General features: G+C 33.5%; 4 protein-coding genes across 4 annotated transcripts; all 4 read left to right on the forward strand.

Annotated features, from left to right (window-relative positions):
- Positions 1-496: 496 nt before the first annotated feature.
- Positions 497-7,269, forward strand: HELRODRAFT_176612 (hypothetical protein; the record flags this gene model as incomplete). The annotated part of the gene is made up of 15 exons (XM_009023943.1): positions 497-901; positions 1,012-1,192; positions 1,391-1,449; positions 1,574-1,818; positions 1,978-2,203; positions 2,384-2,514; positions 2,755-2,863; positions 3,189-3,301; positions 4,116-4,280; positions 4,421-4,603; positions 4,997-5,120; positions 5,421-6,441; positions 6,623-6,706; positions 6,918-7,054; positions 7,252-7,269. The coding sequence occupies 15 exons, from the start codon at positions 497-499 to the stop codon at positions 7,267-7,269; spliced, it is 3,201 nt and encodes a 1,066-aa protein (XP_009022191.1).
- Positions 7,270-7,797: 528 nt separating this feature from the next.
- HELRODRAFT_176613 (hypothetical protein) lies at positions 7,798-11,241 on the forward strand (the record flags this gene model as incomplete). The annotated part of the gene is made up of 9 exons (XM_009023944.1): positions 7,798-7,897; positions 8,119-8,396; positions 8,783-8,927; positions 9,035-9,288; positions 9,411-9,538; positions 10,003-10,114; positions 10,255-10,445; positions 10,700-10,889; positions 11,071-11,241. The coding sequence occupies 9 exons, from the start codon at positions 7,798-7,800 to the stop codon at positions 11,239-11,241; spliced, it is 1,569 nt and encodes a 522-aa protein (XP_009022192.1).
- A 551-nt stretch (positions 11,242-11,792) lies between these two features.
- HELRODRAFT_192818 (hypothetical protein) lies at positions 11,793-16,181 on the forward strand. Its single transcript, XM_009023945.1, has 11 exons — positions 11,793-11,910; positions 12,128-12,244; positions 12,441-12,594; positions 12,711-12,859; positions 12,952-12,997; positions 13,090-13,180; positions 13,319-13,447; positions 13,801-13,889; positions 14,197-14,463; positions 15,545-15,815; positions 15,931-16,181. Exons 2-10 carry the CDS (start codon positions 12,180-12,182, stop codon positions 15,581-15,583), a joined length of 1,029 nt encoding a protein of 342 aa, XP_009022193.1. The 5' UTR covers positions 11,793-11,910; positions 12,128-12,179; the 3' UTR covers positions 15,584-15,815; positions 15,931-16,181.
- A 4,828-nt stretch (positions 16,182-21,009) lies between these two features.
- HELRODRAFT_101462 (hypothetical protein) lies at positions 21,010-24,720 on the forward strand. Its single transcript, XM_009023946.1, has 12 exons — positions 21,010-21,268; positions 21,432-21,512; positions 21,649-21,752; positions 21,844-21,995; positions 22,421-22,510; positions 22,796-22,888; positions 23,179-23,297; positions 23,403-23,441; positions 23,617-23,685; positions 23,822-24,047; positions 24,296-24,371; positions 24,458-24,720. The coding sequence occupies exons 1-12, from the start codon at positions 21,064-21,066 to the stop codon at positions 24,581-24,583; spliced, it is 1,380 nt and encodes a 459-aa protein (XP_009022194.1). The 5' UTR covers positions 21,010-21,063; the 3' UTR covers positions 24,584-24,720.
- The last annotated feature ends 253 nt before the right edge of the window (positions 24,721-24,973 follow it).

Raw genomic sequence — 24,973 nt, forward strand, 5'->3', positions numbered from 1 at the left:
GTTAATTAAGTTTTTAAATCGATTTCAATTAAAATATTAAATTAACTTGTTAACAGTTAGTTGATAATTTTAATTATTATACAATAAATTTTGATAAGGTATTGATAATTTTATTTATTTTTCTATTAATTCATTTGTTTCTCACTGCAGTTGTCACAAAATCAACGAGAGGAAGGTCATTCTTGGACGGTAATTTGCCTGATTTTGACATAAAACAAGTAAAGATTTTTAGTGTAATTCGTGGTATTAGTATTAGAAGTAGTAGCAGTAGTATTAGAAATTAATTCTTAAAAATATCAACCACAAATACAAGCTACAAGTATTCACCCTGGCAAACATCTCATGACGAAATGTGCGACAAATTTCTAAATAGTTGTACTCATTATATTTTTGTTTCTGCACTTCTGGTATCCTGACAACAATTTCATTCTTAATAAACATTTTTCATAAAAAAATAAACTCATTTTTATCTACCAAAAGCGTTTTAACAGCAAAAATGTTTTCTTTACAACAGACGGTCGATGAGTTCTCAATAAATATAAAGCGCCATATAAACCATAAAATTTTGACGTCATGGAAGTTAGAAAATGGCCTCCCCACGGACAGTCCGAAAACCTTAATTTACAATTTCAAAAATCCGGACACGCTAATCAACAACATTTTAAACTTTAGCTCTTCCATCTTTAACATTTCCAACAAAAACGTCTCAATAAAGTCCGCATTTTTTTCGTCATATCTGGGAAAAACCCAGTCTGGGGATGTTGTTCATCGCAATGACGTCATCAATGTCCGGATAATTGGTGAAAATCCGGAATTAAAAAGTGGCGCCGATGAATTCGAAGATTTTGAGTTTGGTGAGGATAGTAGCCAGAGATTTGGAAAAAAGAATTACGTATCAGAGGTATTGAAAGTTTGCATTATAATTGACCGAATGTTAAGTCTTAATTGTCTGATAAAAATTGCACAATTATGAAAAATGATTTGATGATGATAATAATAATTCTCGAACAGATCGTTCTGTTGAACTGCTTCGCCGAATATGACCGACTACCGACATACCGATGTTTCGATTTCGATGAAAATTACGATTCCGATAAAAATAACGAGACCACTAACAACAACGCCAACGAAAACATCAACAACAACATCAACATCCATGACAACATCGTCAACAACATCAACAATATCAGTAGTGGCAATAGCTGTAGCAGCAGCAGCAGCAGCAGCAGCAGTAGTAGTAGTAGTAGTAGTAGTAGTAGTAGTAGTAGCAGTAGTAGTAGTAGTAGTAGTAGTAGTAGTAGTAGTAGTAGAAGAAGAAGTAGAAGTAGTAGTTGTAGTAGTAGTAAAAGTCTTTCAAGTGTAATAAAATCAATGAATGGTATGTATCTAGGACCGATTTTGATGATCAACCAAATGAGGAACAATGGCAGAAATCAAGGAACAGTTCAGGTATCGTTATTTTCTTTCTTGCGATTTAAATTTTAAAAATAAATTGAAATAAATGAATGAACAGATAAATAAATATTAGAATGAATATGATTTATTATTTTAATTTTCAAAATTATCCTATCAGTTTACAGTCCCTACAAAGTCGCAACAGATCGACGCTTCCGATTGGTTCATTCAAATTAACGCCAACCAATCAGCGATCATGAAGCTTTCCGTCGACCAATTAGAGAAGAGCATTTTTGAATTTAAACTCAAATTTAATGTCTTGCCGTCCAATAGAGTTAGAGGGTTTGATGTCACTGTGAAAGCTTGTTCCAAAGACTGTGACGACTTGGAGACTTGTTTCATTGTTTCCCAGAATAAATATAAGTTTGGGATTATTTTTAAAATGAATCGTTATTCTATCAAATAGGTAGGCTTTAAAGCTAAAAATGGTACTAAATGAATTTTTTTGCACACTAACCAAACCAATGATTAAAATGCATTTTTATAGCCAAATTTCTGAATGAAAAACATTGCTACAATCAGATCAGAGAACGCAATGACGTCATTTACTCTACCGTATTTCGGGGTTGTTGCCCAGAAAAAGACACTGAAATTAGTGATTACGGTTAATAATTTTGACGAAGGGTTTGAGGCAGACGTAACAAAACAAAATGGCGGCCCGTCCGCCAACGTGACTGCCAGTTTGGTAAAGTATTCCTGCCTATTTTGGAATGAAGTTGACCAAAGACTGGACGATGAAAACTGCTGGGTTAGAAATAATAATAACAATTTTGTAAGTACATTCTACTTGATATCTGTTTATATGCTTGTGTGTGTTTGTGTGTGTGTCTGTGTCTGTGTGTGTACATGTCTGTGTGTGTATATCTGTCTTCATTTTAGTTAACAATAGATATTTATATTCAACTTTTTTTCAACAATAATATTTTAGGCGCTATACAAATCTCAAGATGGCGGCCTGACTTGCAAATGTCTTCACATGACGTACTACTACATCCTCTCGGAATATCGACCGTTGAGGTTCAACTTCACAGCAGACGATTCGGCAAGCGGAATGCGATGGTTCGGCGCCTAATGTTTACCTATTCATCTGTTTTAAAAATGAAGCGCCTCAGAAATTAATTTTCTGAAATGTGAATAATTTTACTACTACTACTACTACTACTATTGCTACTACTACTACTACTTTCTACTACTACTGTTGCTACTACAACAAATAATAATAATGAACAACAACAATAATAATGATCATAATATAATTATAAATAATAATTATAATATAATTATGAATAATAATTACAGGAGTGATAAGAGTACAGCATTTACGCTAGCAACTCTGGCTGCCTTTTGGTTCGTCTACATGACCTTGTTTCTCCTGTCTAAAATTGCAGATGACGAAGATGCTTACAAGGTGGTGACGATGATGACGATGGCGATGGTTGTGATGATGATGACGATAATGAGGATGATTATGATGATGATTGTGATGGTGGTGATAATGGTGATGATGATAATGGTGATGGTGATGATGGTGATGATGATGATGGTGATTGTGATGATGACGATCGATTGCGATTATTATTATTATACTGATGAAAATAGCTTTTAAAAAAAAATTAAAACTTCAAAACTTAATGAAATTTGCACGAATGTAAGAGCAAACAAACGAACGAATGGGGGAATGAACGAAAAAAATCAAATAATTTCCTGACCCAATTATTTTTTTCTGGGTCAAGGCCATGCCGATTGACCTTGCGGATAACTCGCACAAATGTAAGTACATCTACTTGATTGTGGTCAACACAGGAAAACACCCAGCGGCCGGGGTCAAGTCGAAAGTTTTTGTCCAGTTAGTAGGTCAGTTGTTGTTGTTGTTGATGATGTTGTTGTTGTTGTTGATGATGATGATGTTGTTGTTGTTGTTTTTGATGTTGTTGTGGATGTTGTTGTTGTGGATGTTGTTGTTGTTGATGTTGTTGATCAACCAACCAACCAATCAACATCAACCAACACAACATCAACCAATCAACATCAACCAACCGACCAACCAATCAGCATCAACCAACCGACCAACCAATCAATCAAACCAAAGGTAAAAAGGTTAAATCAGAAACGCATCTTCTAAATTGCTCCCAGTATAGAGTCCTTAGTCGGGGTCAGAGAAATATTTTCATAATTCGCACCCGGCAATTTTTGGGCCCCATAATTTATCTGCGAGTGTGGCTCAATAAAACTGAACTCCTTACTGATAAATGGTAGGAGAATGTGTGGGGGGTGTTTGTGGTCATCATTATCATCGTCATTAGTATCATTATCATCGTCATTAGTATCATTATCATCGTCATTAGTATCATTATCATGATAATAATAACAACAACAACAATAATAATAACGGTAGTGGTTAAGGTACCCGACTACATGCGGTGCGTGTTGACACGGCTGAGGAATATTTAAGATAGAGAATCGTAACTGATAATAAAAACTGTCCTATTTACGTTATAATTACGTCATAATTACGTTATAATTACGTCATAATTACGTTATAATTACTTCATAATTACGTCATAATTACGTCACAATTACGTCACAATTACCTCATAATTACGTCATAATTACGATATAATTACGTCATAATAATGACGTCACGAATACGCCGTAACTAGGTTCCTGAGAGACGCGGAGGTGATAGACATTCAGAGAATGAGAATTTTTTATTTTGTCTGTGAGTCCTGGATGTCGTCTGCACTCGTCTCCTATAAGACCTTTGCAGTCGCCACTTATTACGAACTCTACAACTTCGACGCCCTCATGGTCAATAATGTCTGCAGGTTAGTCTGTCTGTCTGTTTATCTGTCTGTCTGTATGCCTATCTGTCTGTCTGTATGCCTGTCTGTCTGTCTGTATCTTTTTTGTCTGTCTGTGTATGTATGTGTGAAAATTAATACACCTAAAATTCTACGAAAAACAGGGCCTTCGAAGATTGGCATAATTGGCTTTCCATATATTTTTTGCCCGTTGGATCGAATTTCGTGAGGTACCAAAGAATCAGTAAAATATTTTGTTTATTTCTGTGCAATGGCATGGTGACGCTGCATTATCTAGGGGCCCAGAAGGGCTTAGATGATGAGATTTTTGCTCTCGGAAGCATTAGGTTCACCTATACAAATATCGTTGTCGGTTAGTTTAGTGGTGATTTGTTGGCTGGTAAATTTTGATTGGTTGGCTGGTTAATTTTGATTGGTTGGCTGGTTAATTTTGATTGGTCGGCTGGATAATTTTGACTGGTGGGCAGATAAATTTTGATTGGCTGGCTTGTAAACTTTGATTGGTTGGCTGATAAATTTTGATTGGTCAGCTGGTAAATTTTGATTAGTTGGTTAATTTTGACTGGCTGGTTGGTTAATTTTGATTGGTTAATTGGTTGGCTGGTTAAAAATGGTTGTGATTGGTTGGATGGTGCAATTAGATTTGCGAGCTTTAATCATCAGTGCATTCATCATCATTAAATTGATCATCATCACCACCGCCGTCCAGTTATATACAGTTCGTTACTGAGTATTCCATTGTCGGCCACCATCAACCACTTCTTCCGGTTTTCCACCTGGAATCTTCCGAATAGGGTTGTGCTGCCCGACTGGAAAATTGACAGGACCGAATTTGCATACCATGTTTGTTCATCTGAATGAATGAATGGATGGATGAATGAATGAATGAATGAATGAATCAATGAATCAATGAATGAATCAATGAAAGAATTAATTAATTAATCAATTAGTTAAGTAATTAACGAATAAGCAAAAAAACTTTTCTATAAATAAACCAATGAACTTGAGCGAAAGAATGAGACAAAGCAAACAAATAATAAATAATAACAATAAGAAGAAGAATTAATAATAATATTTACTATAATAATAATAAATAACAGTAATAAATAAATACAAATAATAAAAACCATAATTTCCAAATAGAACTTCATAGCGAGGCGAATCTATAAAAACGCCCTGACGTACAAGATGGTCTCTGAGGGTGAAGGTGGCAAGATTTTTGACGACGACGATGACGACGATGACGATGAGGATGAGAAAAATAAACATAATAATATTAAACATAATAATAATAATAACTATAATAATGATAACAATAATAATGATAATGATAATAATCATAGTAATTATTTTTGTTACTCTTGCTATAACAATCAAATAAACTCGACGAGGATCAACTTTAACAACAGCAACAACAACGACAACAACAACAACAACGACACTAACAACAACAACAACAACAATAATAATAATAATAATAAAAAACGGAAGTGGTCAGATGTTTACAAAGTGGCGCCTAGGAGTTCCTTCATAAGAAGGCCTCAGTCGGAATGTAAAAATTTCTTTAAAAGGCGATTCGACCCGTCATCCACTAAAAATACAGCAGCTGGTGAAGACGACGACGACGATGGTGATGATAATGATTATGATGGTTATACTGATGATGACGATGACGTAATTGACGATGATAGTGATTACGATAGTGACGATGATGGTAAAGGTCAAGGTCTAAATGGAGTTAACAACAGCAGCGAAAACCTTGCAAACAACACCAGCAACAACAACAGCAACAACATTAATGACGTCATCGTCGACGTCATCAACAACAACAACAACACCAGCAAAAACATCAACAGCAGCAGCAAACACAACAAACCTACTTCACGCCAATCAAAACACAAACAACAACATCAGCGTCGCGGTGACTCGAAATTGTCCGCGAAACACGTCAAAAAAAACTTAGAAAAGATTGTAGATAAGGTTAAAAGCAGCAAAAAACAAGGGAAGACATCAAAATCCTCTCATAAACACAACACGGGAAAAGAGACTTCAAAAAATTTGGCGGGGAAGCAGAGATTGCACTCGTTCAGACGTACAGAAAAGGAGAAGAAAAGGAAACAGTTCAACATGATGATGATGGATCAGGAGTACTTGAAACAACAAGGTGTCTGCCTGTCTGTCTGGCTGTCTGTGCATGTCTGTCTGTCTGTGCATGTTCGTCTGTGTCTGTTTGTCTGTGTGAGTGTCTTTAAGTCTGGAAAATTTTGTGAAAACAACAGCCACAACAACTGCAAGGAAAAATTATTTTCGTTAAGAAGAAGAATAAAAACATTTCAACCAATCAGGAGTCGATATTCAGGGTGGAATCGACATCAAAAAATTGCTCACTCAGGGCTCGATGGCCACCTACGGGCTCGAAGAAGAAGGGGGTGAGGATGACGACTTGGACTCAGATGATCTCGAGGGCATAGGGTTTTTTGAAACTATCACCAACTGTTTCAAGGGCAAGAAGAAAAAGAAGAAGAAAAAAGGTCGTTTAAATGTGTGTGTGTATTTGTGTGTGTGTGTGTGTGCGTGTGTGTGTGTTCACAACAAATGTACGTTTTTAGAGATAAAAATAGTGTAGCGCTTATTTTTCAGAGGTAAACAAATCATATGGCGCTTACTTTGACTGGTACAAATTATTCCATGGCAAATGGTCTGTGATCGTAGCATGGATTGTCACGATGACTGGATGTGTCATCTTTACCTCACTTCTTGGAGTCTATGCCACCAAGGTGTGTGTATGTAAATATACATTAATTTATTAAACCTACCAAATTTCCAACTTTGGATTGTTTCTCATTACATTTCTCAATCGCTGTTCGGAAATTGAGAATGACGGGCGAGAATGGGTTTGGGCTAGGGTTAGGGTTAGGGTTAAAGAGGGTTGTATTGGGTTATTTATTGTTATATACTTCAACCGTAACGAAAGGTGAGTTCTAGCGTTTAATTTATGAGAAAAGTAGCAGGAATCGTAAAAGTATCGAAAGAGAATAAAGGAATGTCTTTTAGCCTTTTTTGTCTGTTTTTACATTTAATTATTTGTTGGTGTAAATAAGGCTTTCAACAAACATTGATGTTATATAACAATTGTCCTTCTGGATATCTGATTGGCTTACGCTTATTTCTATTCCTCGAATGACTAATTGTGTCTGAAAGATTTGAAATCCAATTTATTTATTTATTTAAATGTTTCTTAATTAATGCCGTGCACTATTTCGACCAAATGCTTAAGTTAAATATTAAAGTTTTTTATTTATGTTTTATGACGTTTTAGAACACATGAGCTTTTACATTGTTTGGTAATGAAGACGTGTTTATAAATTTGTACATACATACACACCCATCCACCCACACGCACACGCACACGCACGCACGCACACACACACAAACACAGCTTCAGAAAAGTCAATTTTTAGATTGGATAAAGATGACTTTGATATCGTTGGTCATTGTTATTTTCGTCAAAGATCCAATCATGGTCGTCTTCATGTCTTTTATTCATTCTTCTATCTTCAAGACGAGGCTCTTCAATCCCGTCTACCATATAGGACAGATTAAATTCGAGACGCTGGAGAGTATGTCTCGTTTCGTTTCGGTTTTATTTTTTGTCTCGTTTTAGGTTTTTGTCTTTTATGCGTTTTGCTTTTTTAAGTTTTGTCCGTGTCCGTGTTTCTTTTGTGTTTCCGTTACAAAAAACGCTAAAAAACCAAAAAAAACATACCATAGATCTTAAAACAACGACATACAAAACAAAGACCAAAAAACAAACACAAAACAAACAAAACAAACAACCCAGATCTAAAAACAATGACAACGAAGGAAAAACTGCGAGTAAGATTTCTACGAAAAACTGAACTGTACAATCCGGTTAAATGGTCGGAAGCATTTCAAGATAAGCTGATAAAAAGATTGGAATGGGACGGAGGATACAAACAGTTTAGTATCGAATCCGCTTTCTACATATTCCTGGTTATCGTTTTTTTGTCCCTATCCATAATGCTGTACACCGGGGAACCTGTCTTAGTCACTGTCAGATATGAGAAGTTGCTGGTTGATAAGTCTGTCAATAAGACAGTTAGTAGGAGTGTGTGTGATGTGTTTTCTGGTGTGTTTGTTTGTATATATAGGTGTTCTGGTGTGTTTGTTTGTATATATAGGTGTGTTTGTGTTTATTTGTTGGTGTGTGTGTATGTTATGTGTGTTTTTTGTTGGTGTGTGTGTGTTTATTTGTTGGTGTGTGTATTGCATGCGTTTTGACGGAGTAGTTGTTTGTTGATGAGAGTGTTTATAAGCTGTTAGTTTTTGTGTTGTAGTGTTTCTTGGTATACATTGGCGTGTGCGTGTGACTGTGTAATTTAGAACAACAAAACTGTCACAACAACACCACAAAACCACAACAACAACACCACAAATCTACCACTACAACACCACAACAACACCACAAAACCACCACAAAACAGAAGCTATCCCGGTTTTGGGAGTGGATGGAAGTGGTTGTCAACAACACTTACAGCGAGAACAACGAGTTTTACTTCCACGATAAATACGACAGCTCCCCTGTCTTGCTGAAACCGCTTTGCATGCACCTCATCAAACACATACCAGGTTATGATTGTGATGTTGTTGTTGTTGTTGTCGTTGATGATGATGATGATAATGATGATGATTATGATGTGCACCACACACGCACACACACGCACACACACGCGCAGATAAAAAAACAATAACATGGAACGCCCTCTCTGACTCGTACGGTTTCTTCGACAACACAACCGTATGCCTATCCTTCAACAAACAAGTGGCCCTGGCTGCCATACGCTACTTGAAATACAACAGCTACTTTGATAGCTCCCACGCAGCCATAGTGGCTTCAGTATACCTGCACGCCTTTCATAATGATCTTCTTACAAACTTGCTCATGTATTTCGAAATCACTCCCAGCGGTATGACGAAAATGAAGATGAAGGTAGTAGTAGTAGATATAGTTGTGGCTGTTGTAGCAGCAGAAGCAGCAGCAGTAGTAGTAGTAGCTACTACTACTAACTACTACTAGTAGCTACTACTACTACCACAACTACTACTTTTCAGGTCACAAACGTAGAACTATTTCAAGATACGGACGATAACTTCCTATTCATCTCCTTCATTTTCTTCCTCTGCGCACTTTTCAGCACTGCGCACGTCATTCAGAGAATGGCCGTTTTCGGCTTCGGAAAGTTTTTCTGCAACATCTGGAACATTGTTTCCGTCATGTTAATTGGTTAGTTGCGTGTGTGTGTGTGTCTGTGTGTGTATGTATGTATGTATGTATGTATGTATGTATGTATGTATGTATGTATGTATGTATGTATGTATGTATGTATGTATGTATGTATGTATGTATGTATGTATGTATGTATGTATGTATGTATGTATGTATGTATGTATGTATGTATGTATGTATGTATGTATGTATGTATGTATGTATGTATGTATGTATGTATGTATGTATGTATGTATGTATGTATGTATGTATGTATGTATGTATGTATGTATGTATGTATGTATGTATGTATGTATGTATGTTTGTGTGTGTGTCTGTGTGTATGATGTTGATATAATTTGTGTTAAAGCCGCTGTTTCTGCTGCACTTAATGCACTTGATGCACTCGATGATGTTGTTTCACATTCCAGGATTCAGTTTTGGCATGGCCGGCCTGTGGTTCGTCTTCTTGAAGCAGTGGCAGGCCTCTCGCCTCCGAATCATCCACAGATTTGATTTCAACTTTGAAGAGTTCAGTCAGATGCACGCGGTTCTTGTCAGCTTTTTTTTTCACCATAATTGTCGTTTTTTTTCTGATTATTCTTCGTCGTGATCATCACCTTCGCCAGCCATCATCATTTCATCGTCATCCATCCTAATTTCGGCCTGGCCATCATCACACTTCGATAGCTCTCCACGTTTCCAGCCGCCTTGCTCCTCATGTTGTACTCGTGGCGCGTCTTCTACTACAGCTGCGTCAACGACAGCATGAATGTCTTCTTCTTCATCATCGGCAGGAGTTTGAGAACGTGCACTGCCTTCTTCCTTGCCTACACAATAGTTGTGGCCGGGCTACTTTGCGTCACTAATATCTTGGCTACGTTTGTGGTGATGGTGTCTGTTTGTTTGTTTGTTTGTCTGTCTGCCTGTCTGTCTGTGTAGGTATATGTTTCCGCTGCCCGTTTTACGTCACTAACGTAGTTTAGTGTGGTTGATTTGATAATAATTAGCATCATGACGTCATTTCCAACATCACAAATATATTTTTGTTTTCGTCATCTTCTCTTTTTAGTTCTTCTTATTATCGCATATAAAAAATAAAGTAATTTTAAAAAATATTAAAAATTATTCTCAGAATCGACATGCCGTTTTTGAGACTGCTGGCCAAAGGGATGGTCCTGTTTGCCAGTGACTGCACCTTCCAACTCGGGCAGACCAGTTCTCATCAGGCCACATCCGTCATCACTTTGAGAGCCCTGATCTTTGCAACTCTGATGCTTTATAAGCTCTTCAGTATTTCGGTCGTCACCCACCATGCCGTTATGGTATATGACTGATTGTTGTTTTTTGTTAAATATTCTTATTTGTTGTTAAATATTCTTTTTAAAAAATGTGAAAAAATAATGTGCAAAACGTTTAATAAAGTATTTGAGGTTTTTTTTTGCTTGCATTCATTTGGCAACAGTCCTAACTCTAAATTAACCATTCGACACTTTTCAAAATTAGCTCCACGTGTATCCAGTTGAATCGTCGGTGAACAGATGGTACCTAATGTTCATGATCGCACGGATTATGAGAAAGGAGGAGAAATTCGTTCAAGTTAGGCAGACCTATATCAACATGTCCATTCAGAAATCGAAGATTAAATGGTTTAAGATTAAGCAGAAAAAAAATTAATGGTTAAAATTTACAATTATATTTTAAATAGAGATACTAATTGCAATTATTTTTACTTAATTATTATTGTTAGTGTAATTTACTTAGGCTTTTGTGTCACAAAAGTAGAATGTTGTTTTAAGATAGAAAATTGACCGTACGTTACAAATACTGATGATTGATGAACTTAAATATAGGTTTTTTTCGTTTTTTTTATCGTTTTCTATACAAAAATGTTAATAGAATGCAAGAATGTTTTTTATATATATTTATATATAAATATATATACTTATAAGCTCCGTCTATGCCCACGTTAGCTTCTTTCTCGTAAAATTCAACTAAACATCAAATTTGTCACGAGAATTAAAATTAAAACCTGCTATAAGAGTGTTAAATTGAAACTTTTCAAAATTTAAGCCTCAAAAATTACTAATTTTCAACTCTAAACATTAAATCCAAGTATTTTTTACTGAAATTTGATGCAGCTTAATAACGCTAAATAGGGATGTATTTGGAAAAATAATTTAAATTCTTTGCTTGGTTACTTTCACGCACGTGCATTTCTTGTAAACATTTATACTTATAGAAGGCGATCGCTAAAATTAAAAAATAGATTTAATTTAAAGTGTTTTACTAAATTTGTATGAAAATAATTTAATCGATCAGAGTTTGTTATTTAGTCTAATAAAGGTTAGGAATTTTAGGCAGTTGTTTTTGGCTAATTTGATAATTTTGTTCGTATCCCAATTATTAGAATTGTGAATTGAAATCCGGAGTTTTTATTTTATTTTTAAAAGAAAACTTGTGAATTTAAAAATTGTTTTTGCTTGTTTTTGCTTTGTTTTTTTTAATTAAATTTGTTAAATTTTTAGTTATTTTAAAATCATTTTATTTCATTAAAATGCAGATCTGTGTTTAATTTTTGAATTGAAAATTGTTTGAAATTCGAACAAATCAACATGGACCCAGCCGTAGATGGCGTTGTAAATTATTGGATAAAAATTGCAAAAGATTTTGAAGATAAGTAAGTCTATATATTGATTATTCAATCACATAACAAACAAACCAATCAGCTGATTAACTAACTGTTTAAAATTAATATTATTATTAATCATTTAATTAATTTTGTAACCAACCGATTAATCAATCAGCCAAACAACTAATCAATTACATTATTCAATTAAATCAATCAATCAATCACTCAACTAACCATTCCCAAGATATATAGCCTGTAAAGATGAATTCGACGAATTTCAATCCAGTAGTAGAGAGTTAGAGCAAGAACTCGAGTGCCAAATTGAAATCACAGAGAAAAAGAATAAAGAACTTTCTAAAACTATTCAAAAGTTACAATTTGAGAATGAAGATTTAAGAGTAAGCTATTTTATTTATTTGTTTTTTTTCAAATAATTTGTTTCTGTTATTATTCTTATACAATTATCTCTATCATTTTTATTGTTATTCTTATTATTATTGTACCTTGTTCCCAGGAAATAGTGCAAAATCTGAGAGAGAGTTCGACTAGGACTATTTCTGAATTAGAGGAACGACTGAAGAGATCAGATGAATTCGCCTCTAATCTCAAACAGCAAGTCAGATCTCTCGAACAAGATAACGATGATCTGGAGAGAGCTAAGAGGTGGTTGTGATGATGATGATGATGATAATCATGATGATGATTTCAAATTTAATCACTCATTCAATCCTTTATTCTTTCATTCTCATCTTCAGAGTAGCCATGGCTTCGTTAGAAGACTTTGAATTAAAACTCTATCAGGTGAGTAACGATGATGATGATGATGATGTTGATAATAATGTTGGTGGCTATGATGATGATGGCGGTATTGATGATAATGATGATTTTATCAGGAGTTGGAACGAAACGCCTTATTAGAAAGCGAACTAGACGAGAAGCATGAACTGAACGAATGCATGCAGAGACTTAAAGATGAAGCCAGAGGTTAGGATAGTGATAATGATGATGATTGCAACGGTGATGATTGTGATGACTGTGAGGATGATGATGATGATTGTAAAAATGGTGATGGTTATGATTCTGAAAAGTAAAATCGTCAACCCATTAAAAACATCACCCCAGACCTCAAACAAGAGCTTCTAGTCAAAACGAAGTCGGACAGTGATGCCCTGACGAATGACGACAAAAAGTCAAACATAGACAATAAAACAACGACAGCCGTATCAACGTCCAAAGATTCGAAAATAACGAGTATAGATAAGAATTTAGACCAAAATGTTACATTCAGAAAGCCTTTTTTAAATAAATTTTCCTCCGTCACTACTCCAACAACAACAACTTCAACTACTACTACTACAACTACTAGTATTAATAATTATAACTATAATAATATTAATTATAGTGAAGGTGGTGATGATGATGATGGCAGTATTTTTGACTCTAGCTTTAGTAGCAGTGCTAACAACAACAACAATAGTAGCAGTAGTAGTTTTTTTAAGACGCCACTCAGAGGTATGTGTGTGTGTGTGTGTCTATAACTTTATTATTATTGTTTTTTATTTGAATTATTATTATTATTGTCACTATTTCATTTTTGTCACCAGGTGGATTGCAGTCTCAGACTTCCCCGCTGACGCCAGCCGTCTGTATATCGGCCATGAACATCGTCACTGACCTACTGAGAAGATTTGGGGTTTGTTCTTCTTCCTTTTCTTCTTTTCCTCTTCTTCTTTCTCTTCCTCTTCTTGATCTTCCTCTTCTTGTTATTATTATTAAAGTTTTTTTTTCAGTTTGAATGATTAAATTTTATTTTTAAAAAAAATGCCCCTCCTGGTTTCCTGTTGTTCTGCGAGGTTATAAATTTAAAAGTGAATCTAAAAGTTGAGTTGTGTAGTAGCATTAATAATAATAATAATGGAATAGATGGTAATAATGATGATGACGACAATGATGATAATGATGATGACGACGACGACGATGATTATTTTATAATTTTACAGAGCATGGAGACTCAGTTCGCCACTTTCAAAGCAATGAGCAACCAGGGACCCAGCACACCATCATCATCACCTCCACCACCATCATCATCACCACCTCCACCATCATCATCATCAGTAGCAAAATCATCATCGCCACCAACTCCAACAACGTCATCATCTTCATCACCATCATCTTCAAAGATAGCCAGAATATCAGTTGATCTTGCAGTCATGAGTGGGAGTGAGAAGAAAGGCAAAGAAAATGTCCTTAGATCTAGCCTTAGAAGGTCTATATGTTTGTTGTGATTTGTGTGTATTTGTGTGTGTGTATGTATGTGTGTGTGTGTATTTATGTCTGGAAACTGATGATTGTGTATGTATGTATATGCATTTTCGTTTTGAATGCATTTCTGTGACTTCGAATGCAGGTATGAATGTTTAAATGAGTGTCTGTATGTTTTTTTATGTGTTTTTTGTGTATATGTGGGTGTTTGTATTATGTATGTATGTAAGTAAACTAAATTACTAATTTTTTTATTTATAAATTAACCAGAGTTTCTAGGTTCTTTCGACTCTCTTCTTACCTTGAAAACTCTAAAAATACTACTACTACTACAGCCACTACTAATACAACCACTACTACTACTACTACTACTACTACTTGCACTAATAAAGATGTAATCAATGCTGATACTTTTCATAATACTACTACTGCTTCTTCTAACTCTCACATGATTACTGATACTACTACTAATTTTGTTACTATTGACGCTACTACTGCTGCTTCTTCTACTACTAGAGCTGCCGCTGCCACTACTAACGAGAATTTGTCCAGTAAACGTTTTGATTTATCAAAAACAATTGGTAAATTTGTAGTGTATATATTGTATACTTATATATAAGCTTTTTCATTCATTTATTTGTTTACTATTTCATTCGCTTAGATACTGTTTCATTCATTCATGCATTGCTTCATTCATTCATTCATTGCTTCATTCATTCATGCATTGCTTCATTCATTCTTTCATTGTATCATTCACTCATTCATTTATTTATAAATTGAGACTGCATGCTCTTATGTTAGCTATAATTGTCCCAAACGCTTTCAAAACCGATCTAGCTCCTCGTGTTGTGTTTAATTGTTTCACTGTGATTGTTTGTTTGTATGTATATATGTATGTATGTGTGTGTGTGTGCATGTATGCGTTACATTTCAATAGTTACCTGATGATCAAATGCATGTGATACGCTATGCTATTACGACAGAAATACGTTTACCGTCTTGTATTTCACGGAAAATCTGATAACATTTTTCAATCTTTAATTGCTATTTTTTAGATTTAAATAATAAAATTAATTACCCTACAGAAAAAAAGCCCTGATGGCTCCAAAGGTCCTGTTAAAGTAAATCACCCCCCCCGACGATGATGATGGTGATCCGGCTGTGAAGTTGACTCCTCCCACTAACAAAATATTCAGCCAATCATATCCGAGATAATTAATGAACATTTAAAATGTGTAAAATTTAGCCAATCACGTTCGAGATAGCGTTTAACTTGAAAATGTACATACCTTTTTATTGAACAATTATATACTATATATATAAATATAGTATACATATGGTACATTTATATATATATATATATATATATAGCTTTATACTTTGATATTTTGACCAAACGCGGTTTTTGTTTTGTGTGATATTTTTGAAAAATGTAAGTATGTCTGTGTGTATGTATGTTGGTTTGTTTGTAAGTTTATGTATGTGTGTGTGTATGTATGTTGGTTTGTTTGTGTGTTTATGCATGTATATGTATATATATATATATATATATAGTGTATGTATGTACATTGTTGTTATATAGATACTTATATAGCGTTTTATAATATGTACTGCATGTTAAAGATTGCCTTTCTCTAGTATTTTTGGATCATTTATATTTCTCCCCGATCGAATAGATAGTATAAAATTTCACTTTTAAACTTCAAAATAATAATAACAATAATACTAACAATAGCAACAATAGTAGTAGTAGTAATAATAATAATAATAATAGTAGTAATAATAATAATAGTGATTGCCAAATAAGGCAATTTCTTCTTTGCTTTCATTCAGTTACTGATAAAGGCTGTGAAATTATTATTATCATCTATTATTATAATTATATTATTATAATTATTTTTATAATTATTACAATATCTATATAATTAACATTATAAGTTTTATTATTTTAACTTTATAACTGCAGTTTATGTTTTAAAATCAGAATTATAGGATGTTCTCATTATTCACGTAATGTTAACGATTGGAAGAACAAACTTGTGAGCAGTGAGGACAGGTTCCGAAAAGAACCCCATAGCTTTGTTTTGTGCTCGTTTGGTACCTTAGCCACTGTGTGTTTGTTGGTATGTATGTTTGTGTGTATGTATGTATGTATGTATAGCATTACAACCATACAATCAACCAATCATTCATTCACTCAACTAAATAACCAACCAATCAACCAACAATTAATCGATCAACCAACAATCACTCACTCACTCACTCAACCTCGAGAACGCATGAATGATGGAAGAGAAGGCTGCAGACAGCACTGCAGGTTATCTCTGGCACCTCTCCTTCCATTTCGTAACTTAAACACAATCCGCATGTCGGTAGTGATGGCTCGAGTGACTGAGCGAGTGATTCAATCCAGTGAATGAATGAAGGAATGAGTGAATAAATGAGTGAATTAATGTATGAATGAGCGAACGAATGAAATAACGAAGGAGTGAACAAATATTAAAAATAATAAATTCATGAGAACCTGCTCTTTGTTTGACTTCGTTGGAATGTTAACTGAAAAAACTCTCTGCAAATTGTCGACCAAGGCTTTGTCCTTATTCCTAATTCATTTGAATAATTAATTTGAATAATTAATATTTGTTCATTCATTCGTTCATTCATTTATTCGTTCATTCATTCATTCGTACAATCCTTCTTAACAACCCTATACCTCTGAACTACCTCGTATTAATAATAATTTTTCTTTCACTAGTCAACTAGATGCTGATGATTCTTTATTCTTTATATTTCTTTTCCTCCATCTAATCTCAATAGTGTTCTTCATAATCTATCTCTATGTCTTTCTTCAATTATCGCTTGGTCTGACTCTTAAGTGTCTTAAATTTAATCCTTCCGAATTTAAATTGATTTGTTTTAACAGCTCTATTACTAATCCTTCCTATTATCTTACCAGATTCTAACTCTTGATGTTTCTCACAAGTTTAGTAGTCTAGGCTCTATCTTTGATTCTAGCTTGTCTCTTTCTTAGATTAATAGTGTTGCTAGAAGCTCTTGCTTTCATCTACGTAGAATATAAAAAACTTTTCTTGACAATCCTACTCTACTCCTTCTTATCAGATACTGTATATTAATTGAACCTAGACGCGCCGGTTTACGATCGTCTTCTTGTTCTCACTTCTTGTTAACTCGTGTAAAACACTCCTTTGCTAAATCTGCATTTGCTTTTTCTGGCCCTTTTCTTTGAAACTCTCTTCCTCCTACTCTGACTACTTCTCCATCACTTACGAAGTTCAGAGCGGACCTCAAGACCCATCTGTTTAAAAACTAATTGATTGATACATTTATTCATTCGCTTTATAAACTAATTGATGATTGATTGATTCATTCATTCGTTCATTCATTTATTCATTCGTAGAGTCCTTTTTCTATTCAAGCTTATTTTGTAACATTTCACATCCATTTAATTATTCATTCTTTACATTCATTCATTCACTCATTCATTAGTCAATTCGTTCATTGGCCCATTCGAATAAAACCAACCAACCAATAGCATGCGTTCTTGTGGTAGCACGTTTGTAATTGGTTGACAACTATTGTTGGGGAAATAAACGATCAAAGGTCATTGGTTGCCATTTAAACAATTATAAATATACAGTTATAATAAAAAATGTTAATAATAATAATAATAACCATCATCATCGTCATCAGTACCGTGGATAAAAAATTATTAAACCTTTATCTGTGGCAAAGATCGTAAATCGAGGAACATCATATGCCTTAAAGGGGTCCAATTTTATTTCTATGGAAATTCCCGGGGCTAAAAATAGTAATTATTTGAAATCTATAAATAGAAACAAAATCTATAAATAGAACATACGTAAAATTCTATAAATAGAAACAAAATCTATAAATAGAATACAACCGAAATAACTATAACATAATGAAAATATTTTTAAAGAGACAACAAACTAATGGTTCTATAAATAGAATAAAAATTTGAAAAAATCTAAAACTAGAAGGCAGAAATGACCTATAAAAATCCTCCTATGGCAGTCGGCCAAACTCGGTCGAGAGGGTTCAAGGACGGTCGTGTTGAGGTCAAGGTCACGCAATTGGTTTATGTACGGTTGCAGAGTAGTAATGTGACTTACAAATTGATTGTAGGCATCTGATAGAGTAGTCTTTATGAGTGCGTGTGTGAATGTCATTCATCCATTAATTCATTTGTTCATTCATTCATAATTCATTCACACATTTATTCATTCATTCACCTTTTCTTTCCATTCAATGGAGAACATCTGTGGCAAATCACATGAAATAACTGGCCTTTGGCGAACGTTCTGCGGTGACGATGTTGATAATGATCACAATAATAATAATAATAATAATAATAATAATAATAATAATAATAATAATAATAATAATAATAATAATAATGCACCCTTAATATCAAAAAAAATGTCCTTAGATCTAGTCTTAGATCTACGGTCATCATTATTCTAGACATCATTATCATCATCGTCATCTTCGCCATCATCATCATCGTCGTTGTCATCGTCAAGTTTTTCTAACCTGAAATTTTAAGTGTAATATGTGTAAACCATCATCATCAGTATCACTATTATTATTAGTAGTAGTAGTAGTAGCAGTAGTAGTAGTAGTTGTGGTAGACGATGATGATGAGTATTTCAATTGTATGTCCCTAAACGACTTGTCAATACTATGCAATCTGTGACGACGATGATGATGGTGATGAAGACGATGATGATGTAGAGAATGATGATGATGTAGAGAATGATGATGATGAGTATGATGATCAACAACAACAAAAACAACAACATCAACAACAACATCAACAACAACAAACTTATTCCAGCCAAGTTCATTTAATTGATTTAGGATAAAGTTAACATCATCAACTTCAGCCTCACTATCATCGTAATTATTTTTATTATTATTATTATTACTATTATTATTATTATCGTTGTTGTTTGCGTCATCAGTGACGTCATCAGCGCCTCTGGTACTTTTCTCAAATAAATTTTTTTCCTTATTTGACAATAAGAATGGCATGAAAATTAATAATAATTAAAATATTAATAATAATATAATAAATAATAACAATTATTATTATTATAAGGTAAATTAAATAAAAACATAAACTCAGAAAAACTAGAGAAATACCAACAACGAGTCGAATGAGCTGATCCAAGAACTCATTAACATCAATCTTTTGGCCTTTGGAATACTACAACAAAAACAACAACATGTTAATTATTATTAAATATTATATTATTAATATTGGATTATAATACTATATCAATTTATAATAATAATAATAATAATAACAATAATAATAATAATTAGTAAAGTGACTCTGATGTAAAGAGGTATATTTAATATTAATTATTTACATGTTGGTGGATGTCTTCAAGTTCAAGGCCATCTTTTTTTAGCAATTCCTTTAACCTCCATTGGCAGAAAAATTTTAAAAGTTTATTCTCTTCATCACATTCGATCTCTACCCAATAATCTGTCTGTGGTTGATGGGTGGGGACTCAGTCAGGATGTTAATTTAGTAAGTAGGTCAATTAGTAATTTAGTAAGTAAGTCAATTAGTAATTTAGTAAACCAATTAGTAAATTAGTAAGCCAATTATTAATTTAGTAAGTAAGTCAATTAGTAATTTTTTGTTAGTGGTGTTGGTTAATTCAAAAAATTTATATAGTTAGTTTTACTATATAATTAATAATATTATATAATAAATAACTAAGTAAACGCCTTAGATAAACTATGAGAATATTTTAATAAAAATATCTAAGGTATACATATACATACATACATACCTCGTATAGGTTGTAATTAATTAAAATTTAAATAAAGTTAAATATTACCCCAAAATTAATTAAATTATAAATAATCATAATGCTAACAATAAAACTGTGATAAGTGTCATTATTTTGCATTTTCACTAACATTCTGAATGGATAAGAAACCTTTATAGCTAGTTTTACCGCCAAAATTTCGTAATTTTACCAAGTTTTTCAACATTTTAAAATCTTATTTACAATTTTAAACTCGAGCGCACTTCATACATGTTTTTATTTAAAAAGTAAACTTATACGTAAAAATGCTTTTCGATAATTAGTAAAATATACCGATTTAGACAAAATAACTTAATGTATTTTTATTTAAATATAAAATAGTTTTTTCGTTTATATGTAAAATTTAATTTTTAAATTTTAAAAAGCGTTTTTTTTAAATTGAAAAATAATTAGCGAAACCACGTTGAAAAAATGGAAAAATTAATTTAGGAAATCCCATCATTGGAAAACCAGGTTTTTCATTTATAGTATTTAGAGGTTAAAACGTTATAAAACGTTGAAAATTTTATTGAATTTAGAACATTTATTATTATTATAACATATATAATAAATAATTTAATTAAAAAATAATTTTTTAAATTGTAAAAAAAGCTTAAAATTTTTTAAAAACGGCAAATATTATATTTCATTTTCTACATTCATACCCATCACCTGTAAAACTAAAAGTAGACGTAATTACAAAACGCAAAATTCTGAAAAAAAATTTCACTAATCAGGATGATTCCCTGCCTAATGCTAATCGCCGGAACAACAATAATATCCCTAATCATTCCAATTTTGATCTATTTTTTGAGATTTAGAACCAGTAAAAATGTCGCGTACGTAATTGTTCTCGGTGATGTCGGAAGAAGCCCTAGAATGCAGTACCATGCTCTTTCATTGGCCCAGAAAGGTTTTCAGGTGCTATTCTTTGGTTTTGCAGGTTTATTATTATTCTTATTATTATTCTTATTTGCAGGTTTGTTATTATTCTGCTTATTGTTATTATTAGTTGTAGTTCTATTTTCATAGATAATTCAAATCAAATAAGTAGTCAATTTGAAATTAGTGAATGAATAATGACATGGTCCGCCCCCATCGCGCAGGGTCCACGCCCCACAGGGATGTGCTATACAACAAATCAATACAACTAGTCCATTTACTACCTACCCCAGAAGTTTTTAAAAGTGAATGTTGATCTATTCTATTCTATGCTTATTGTTATATTTCAATTTCATTAATCTTTTCTCTTTTTTGCCTTTATTTTACTTGGTCACCCATTCATTCATGCATTCATTCTTTCATTCGTTCACCCTTTCTTAGAACTACCATCATCATTATCGTTCGTGGCAAAAGTAATTTGGCAGTCGTTAGTCTTGTTCACATGCCTGACATTTTATAGGAGGCCATCACATGTTTTGATTCAAGTTGGTGATGATGATGATTGTGATGATGATGAGGGAGATAATAACAGTGATGATGATGGTGATTGATGAATGTTGTATTGATATTTCTCAGAATCCACCAGCCATCCCTACAATTTTAGTATCTTTGATAGCATGTCGTCTGAGAGGGAGTCGACTGATCATAGACTGGCACAATTACGGTTACTCAATCATGGCCTTGACATTAAAAAACCCTCAACACCCATTGGTCAGAGTTTATAAGTGGTGGGTGGGTTTTGCAGTCGTTGGGGTTGTTGTTGTTGTTGTTAAAAAAGATTCTGAATGCAACAACAGCATAAACAGCATAATAGATAAATGAATGAATGCATGAATGAATGAATGAATAAGTAAACGAACGAACGAACGAACGAATGAATGAATGAATCCATCAACAACATTAGCATTTACATCAGCAGGAGCAACAGATGAATGAATGTTTAAATAAACGAACGAATGAACCTAAAAACGAACGAACTAACTAACGTATGAAGAAAAGTATGAATGAACGAACGAATGAACAAATGAATGAACAAATGAATGAATAAACGAATGAATGAAAAAATGAATGAACGAATGAATGAACAAATGAATGAACGAATGAATGAACAAATGAATGAACGAATGAATTCAGCAGCGGCGTAAAAATATAGGTATGAACGAAAAATAGGCTGCCTGGCCGATAGCCACACGTGTGTGACTGACGCTATGAAGGAAGATTTAATGCAAAACTGGCAAATTAGGTAATCAGGGATGAATGAATGAATGAATGAATGAACGATTGAATGAATCAATTAATAAATGGATGATTTTATTAATTGATGATGGAAAGAATGAAGAATGTTTGAATTAGTAAATGTATGTATTAATTTTAACATGTATGTTGGCGTGTATAAAAAAAACTAATGCTTGCATGAATGAACAGTTGAATGAATGAATGAATGATTGAATGAATGATTGATTGATTGATTGATGAATGAATGAGTAATTGGAGGACTGAAAGAATGAACGAATGAATAATTCACCAGGGCTGTAACAGTGCACGATAAGCCAGCATCAATATTTAAGAGGTTGACAATGCTAGAAAAGCATACATTCTTTCAATCATTTGATCCATTTAGGTTAGCTGACTGATTGATTGGTTGAATGAATGAATGAATGGTCTGATGAATGAATGAATGGTCTGATGAATGAATAAAATGAATGAATGAATGAATGAATGAATGTGTTGCAGGATGGGTAGAAGGATAGATCAAAAGATGAATTAAATAGCAAACAGATTTAATTAATATGTCATTGATATTTTAGTTAATTTTTTTTTCTTTTAATAATTTGGTTATCAATCAATCAACCAATCACTCACTCACTCAACCAACCAATCAATCAACCAACCAACCAATCACAAATCTAGATCACCCTCCCCGTCGTCATCATTCTCACACAACATCTTCACTAAAATGAGACCGGATGGAGATGCTGAGTTTAGCGAGGGGAGACCAGTTCTCATCATCAGCAGTACCAGTTGGACTCGTACATACTCGTTTTCTATTTGTGTGTGTGTGTGTGTGTGTGTGTGTGTGTGTGTGTGTGTGTGTGTGTGGGCTTAAACATTTAAAAAAATTTTTTTCCTTCTAGCTGATGAGGATTTCAATGTTCTTCTAGAGGCTTTAGAAGGTGGTTGAGAGGAGGAAGACGACGACGACGATGATGATTGTAATAGTGATGATGAGAATGGAGGTGATGATAACGATGATGATGATGATGACGACGATGATGATGATGGTGATTTTTGCTATTTTGGAATTAAAGTAATTTGTAATGTAATTTATAATTAATTTTCCCCAAACAGCTTACGAAGCATTATCATCACCATCATCATCATCATTATCATTACCTCCAATTGTCTGTGTTGTAACAGGTGGGTATGTATAATAGACAACAATATCAATGAATGAATGAATGAAACGATTGAATGAATGAACGAATGAAAAGATTGATATATTGAATGAATCAAGCGATTGATTGAATGAATTAATCAAAAACAAAAAAAACAGGAAAAGGGCCATTGAAATCCCACTACACTAAATTAATCTCCGAAATAAATTGGGTAAAAGTTAAGATCGTGACCCCATGGCTGTCTGCCGAAGATTACCCCACCATGTTGGGCTGTGGTGACCTTGGGGTTTGCCTGCATTACTCTAGTAGCGGGCTGGATCTACCAATGAAAGTGGTCGACATGTTTGGCTGTCACCTGCCAGTCTGCGCTGTAAGGTATAAGTGGTTAGTTCTTTCGTTCTTTTCATTCGTTTTTTTACTCATTTTCTCATTCTTTTATTTTTTCGTTCGTCTGTACATTCATTCACTCGTTTGTTGGTTGAAATTGCAACGTAAAACTATTGAAAACATTCCATTGGCTCCACTCTATCACTCATTCATTCATTCATTCGTTCATTCATTCATTCATTCATTCATTCATCCATTCACTCTCTCACTCATTCATTCATTCATCCATCCACCCATCCATCTAGCATCAACGAACTGGTGGTTGAAGGAAAGAGTGGATGGCTGTTTGATGATTCTAAACAACTTTGTCAACTTTTTCTGGTAATTTTTTATATTTTATAATTCATTCATTCATTTGTAGTTTCAATTATTAATTGGTTCAATCATTCATTCACTCATTCGTTTAGGACTTATTAAAAGGTTTCACAACAAAGAGCCGGAGGTTAGAAGAAAGCCGTGATTGGCTGAGAGATCATCCAATAGGAGACTGGGATTCCAACTGGAAAAGGAACGTCGACCAATTATTTAATTGATTTTTTATTTAGATTAATTTGATTGGTTGAGAGATTATCCAATCAGAAAACAGGTTAAGGGTTTCAAAATAAATTTGTAACTAATTTTTTGGTTCAATTCTATTTCCGTATGATTTTAAGACTGGTTAAATTAGATGGATGGATGGATGGATGGATGGATTGATGAATGGATTGATGGATGGATTGATGGATGGATTGATTGATTGATTGATGGATTGATTGGTGGTTGTTTCATTAAATTATAAATGAATGAATAAATAAACAAACAAATCCTCTCTTTGTTTCATCATTAAACGTTTTCACAGAATCAAAATATAATTCGTCAAGCTAGACAGCGTTGATTACGTCACGCATACACACACACACAAACGTACGCACAAACATACACAC

The sequence above is a fragment of the Helobdella robusta genome, assembly GCF_000326865.2.
Source record: "Helobdella robusta unplaced genomic scaffold HELROscaffold_38, whole genome shotgun sequence".
NCBI classification, from domain to species: domain Eukaryota; kingdom Metazoa; phylum Annelida; class Clitellata; order Rhynchobdellida; family Glossiphoniidae; genus Helobdella; species Helobdella robusta.

What these genes read in the sequence shown, in the direction of transcription:
- HELRODRAFT_192818 (XM_009023945.1), top strand. Translation starts at nt 12,180, where the DNA reads ATGGACCCAGCCGTAGATGGCGTTGTAAATTATTGGATAAAAATTGCA. An exon ending in TTGAATTAAAACTCTATCAG is followed by an intron (nt 12,998 to 13,089) that starts GTGAGTAACGAT and finishes TGATTTTATCAG; the next exon opens with GAGTTGGAACGAAACGCCTT. An exon ending in ACCTACTGAGAAGATTTGGG is followed by an intron (nt 13,890 to 14,196) that starts GTTTGTTCTTCT and finishes ATAATTTTACAG; the next exon opens with AGCATGGAGACTCAGTTCGC.
- HELRODRAFT_101462 (XM_009023946.1), top strand. Translation starts at nt 21,064, where the DNA reads ATGATTCCCTGCCTAATGCTAATCGCCGGAACAACAATAATATCCCTA. An exon ending in GCTATTCTTTGGTTTTGCAG is followed by an intron (nt 21,269 to 21,431) that starts GTTTATTATTAT and finishes CCCATCGCGCAG; the next exon opens with GGTCCACGCCCCACAGGGAT. An exon ending in TTGGTCAGAGTTTATAAGTG is followed by an intron (nt 21,996 to 22,420) that starts GTGGGTGGGTTT and finishes GTAAAAATATAG; the next exon opens with GTATGAACGAAAAATAGGCT.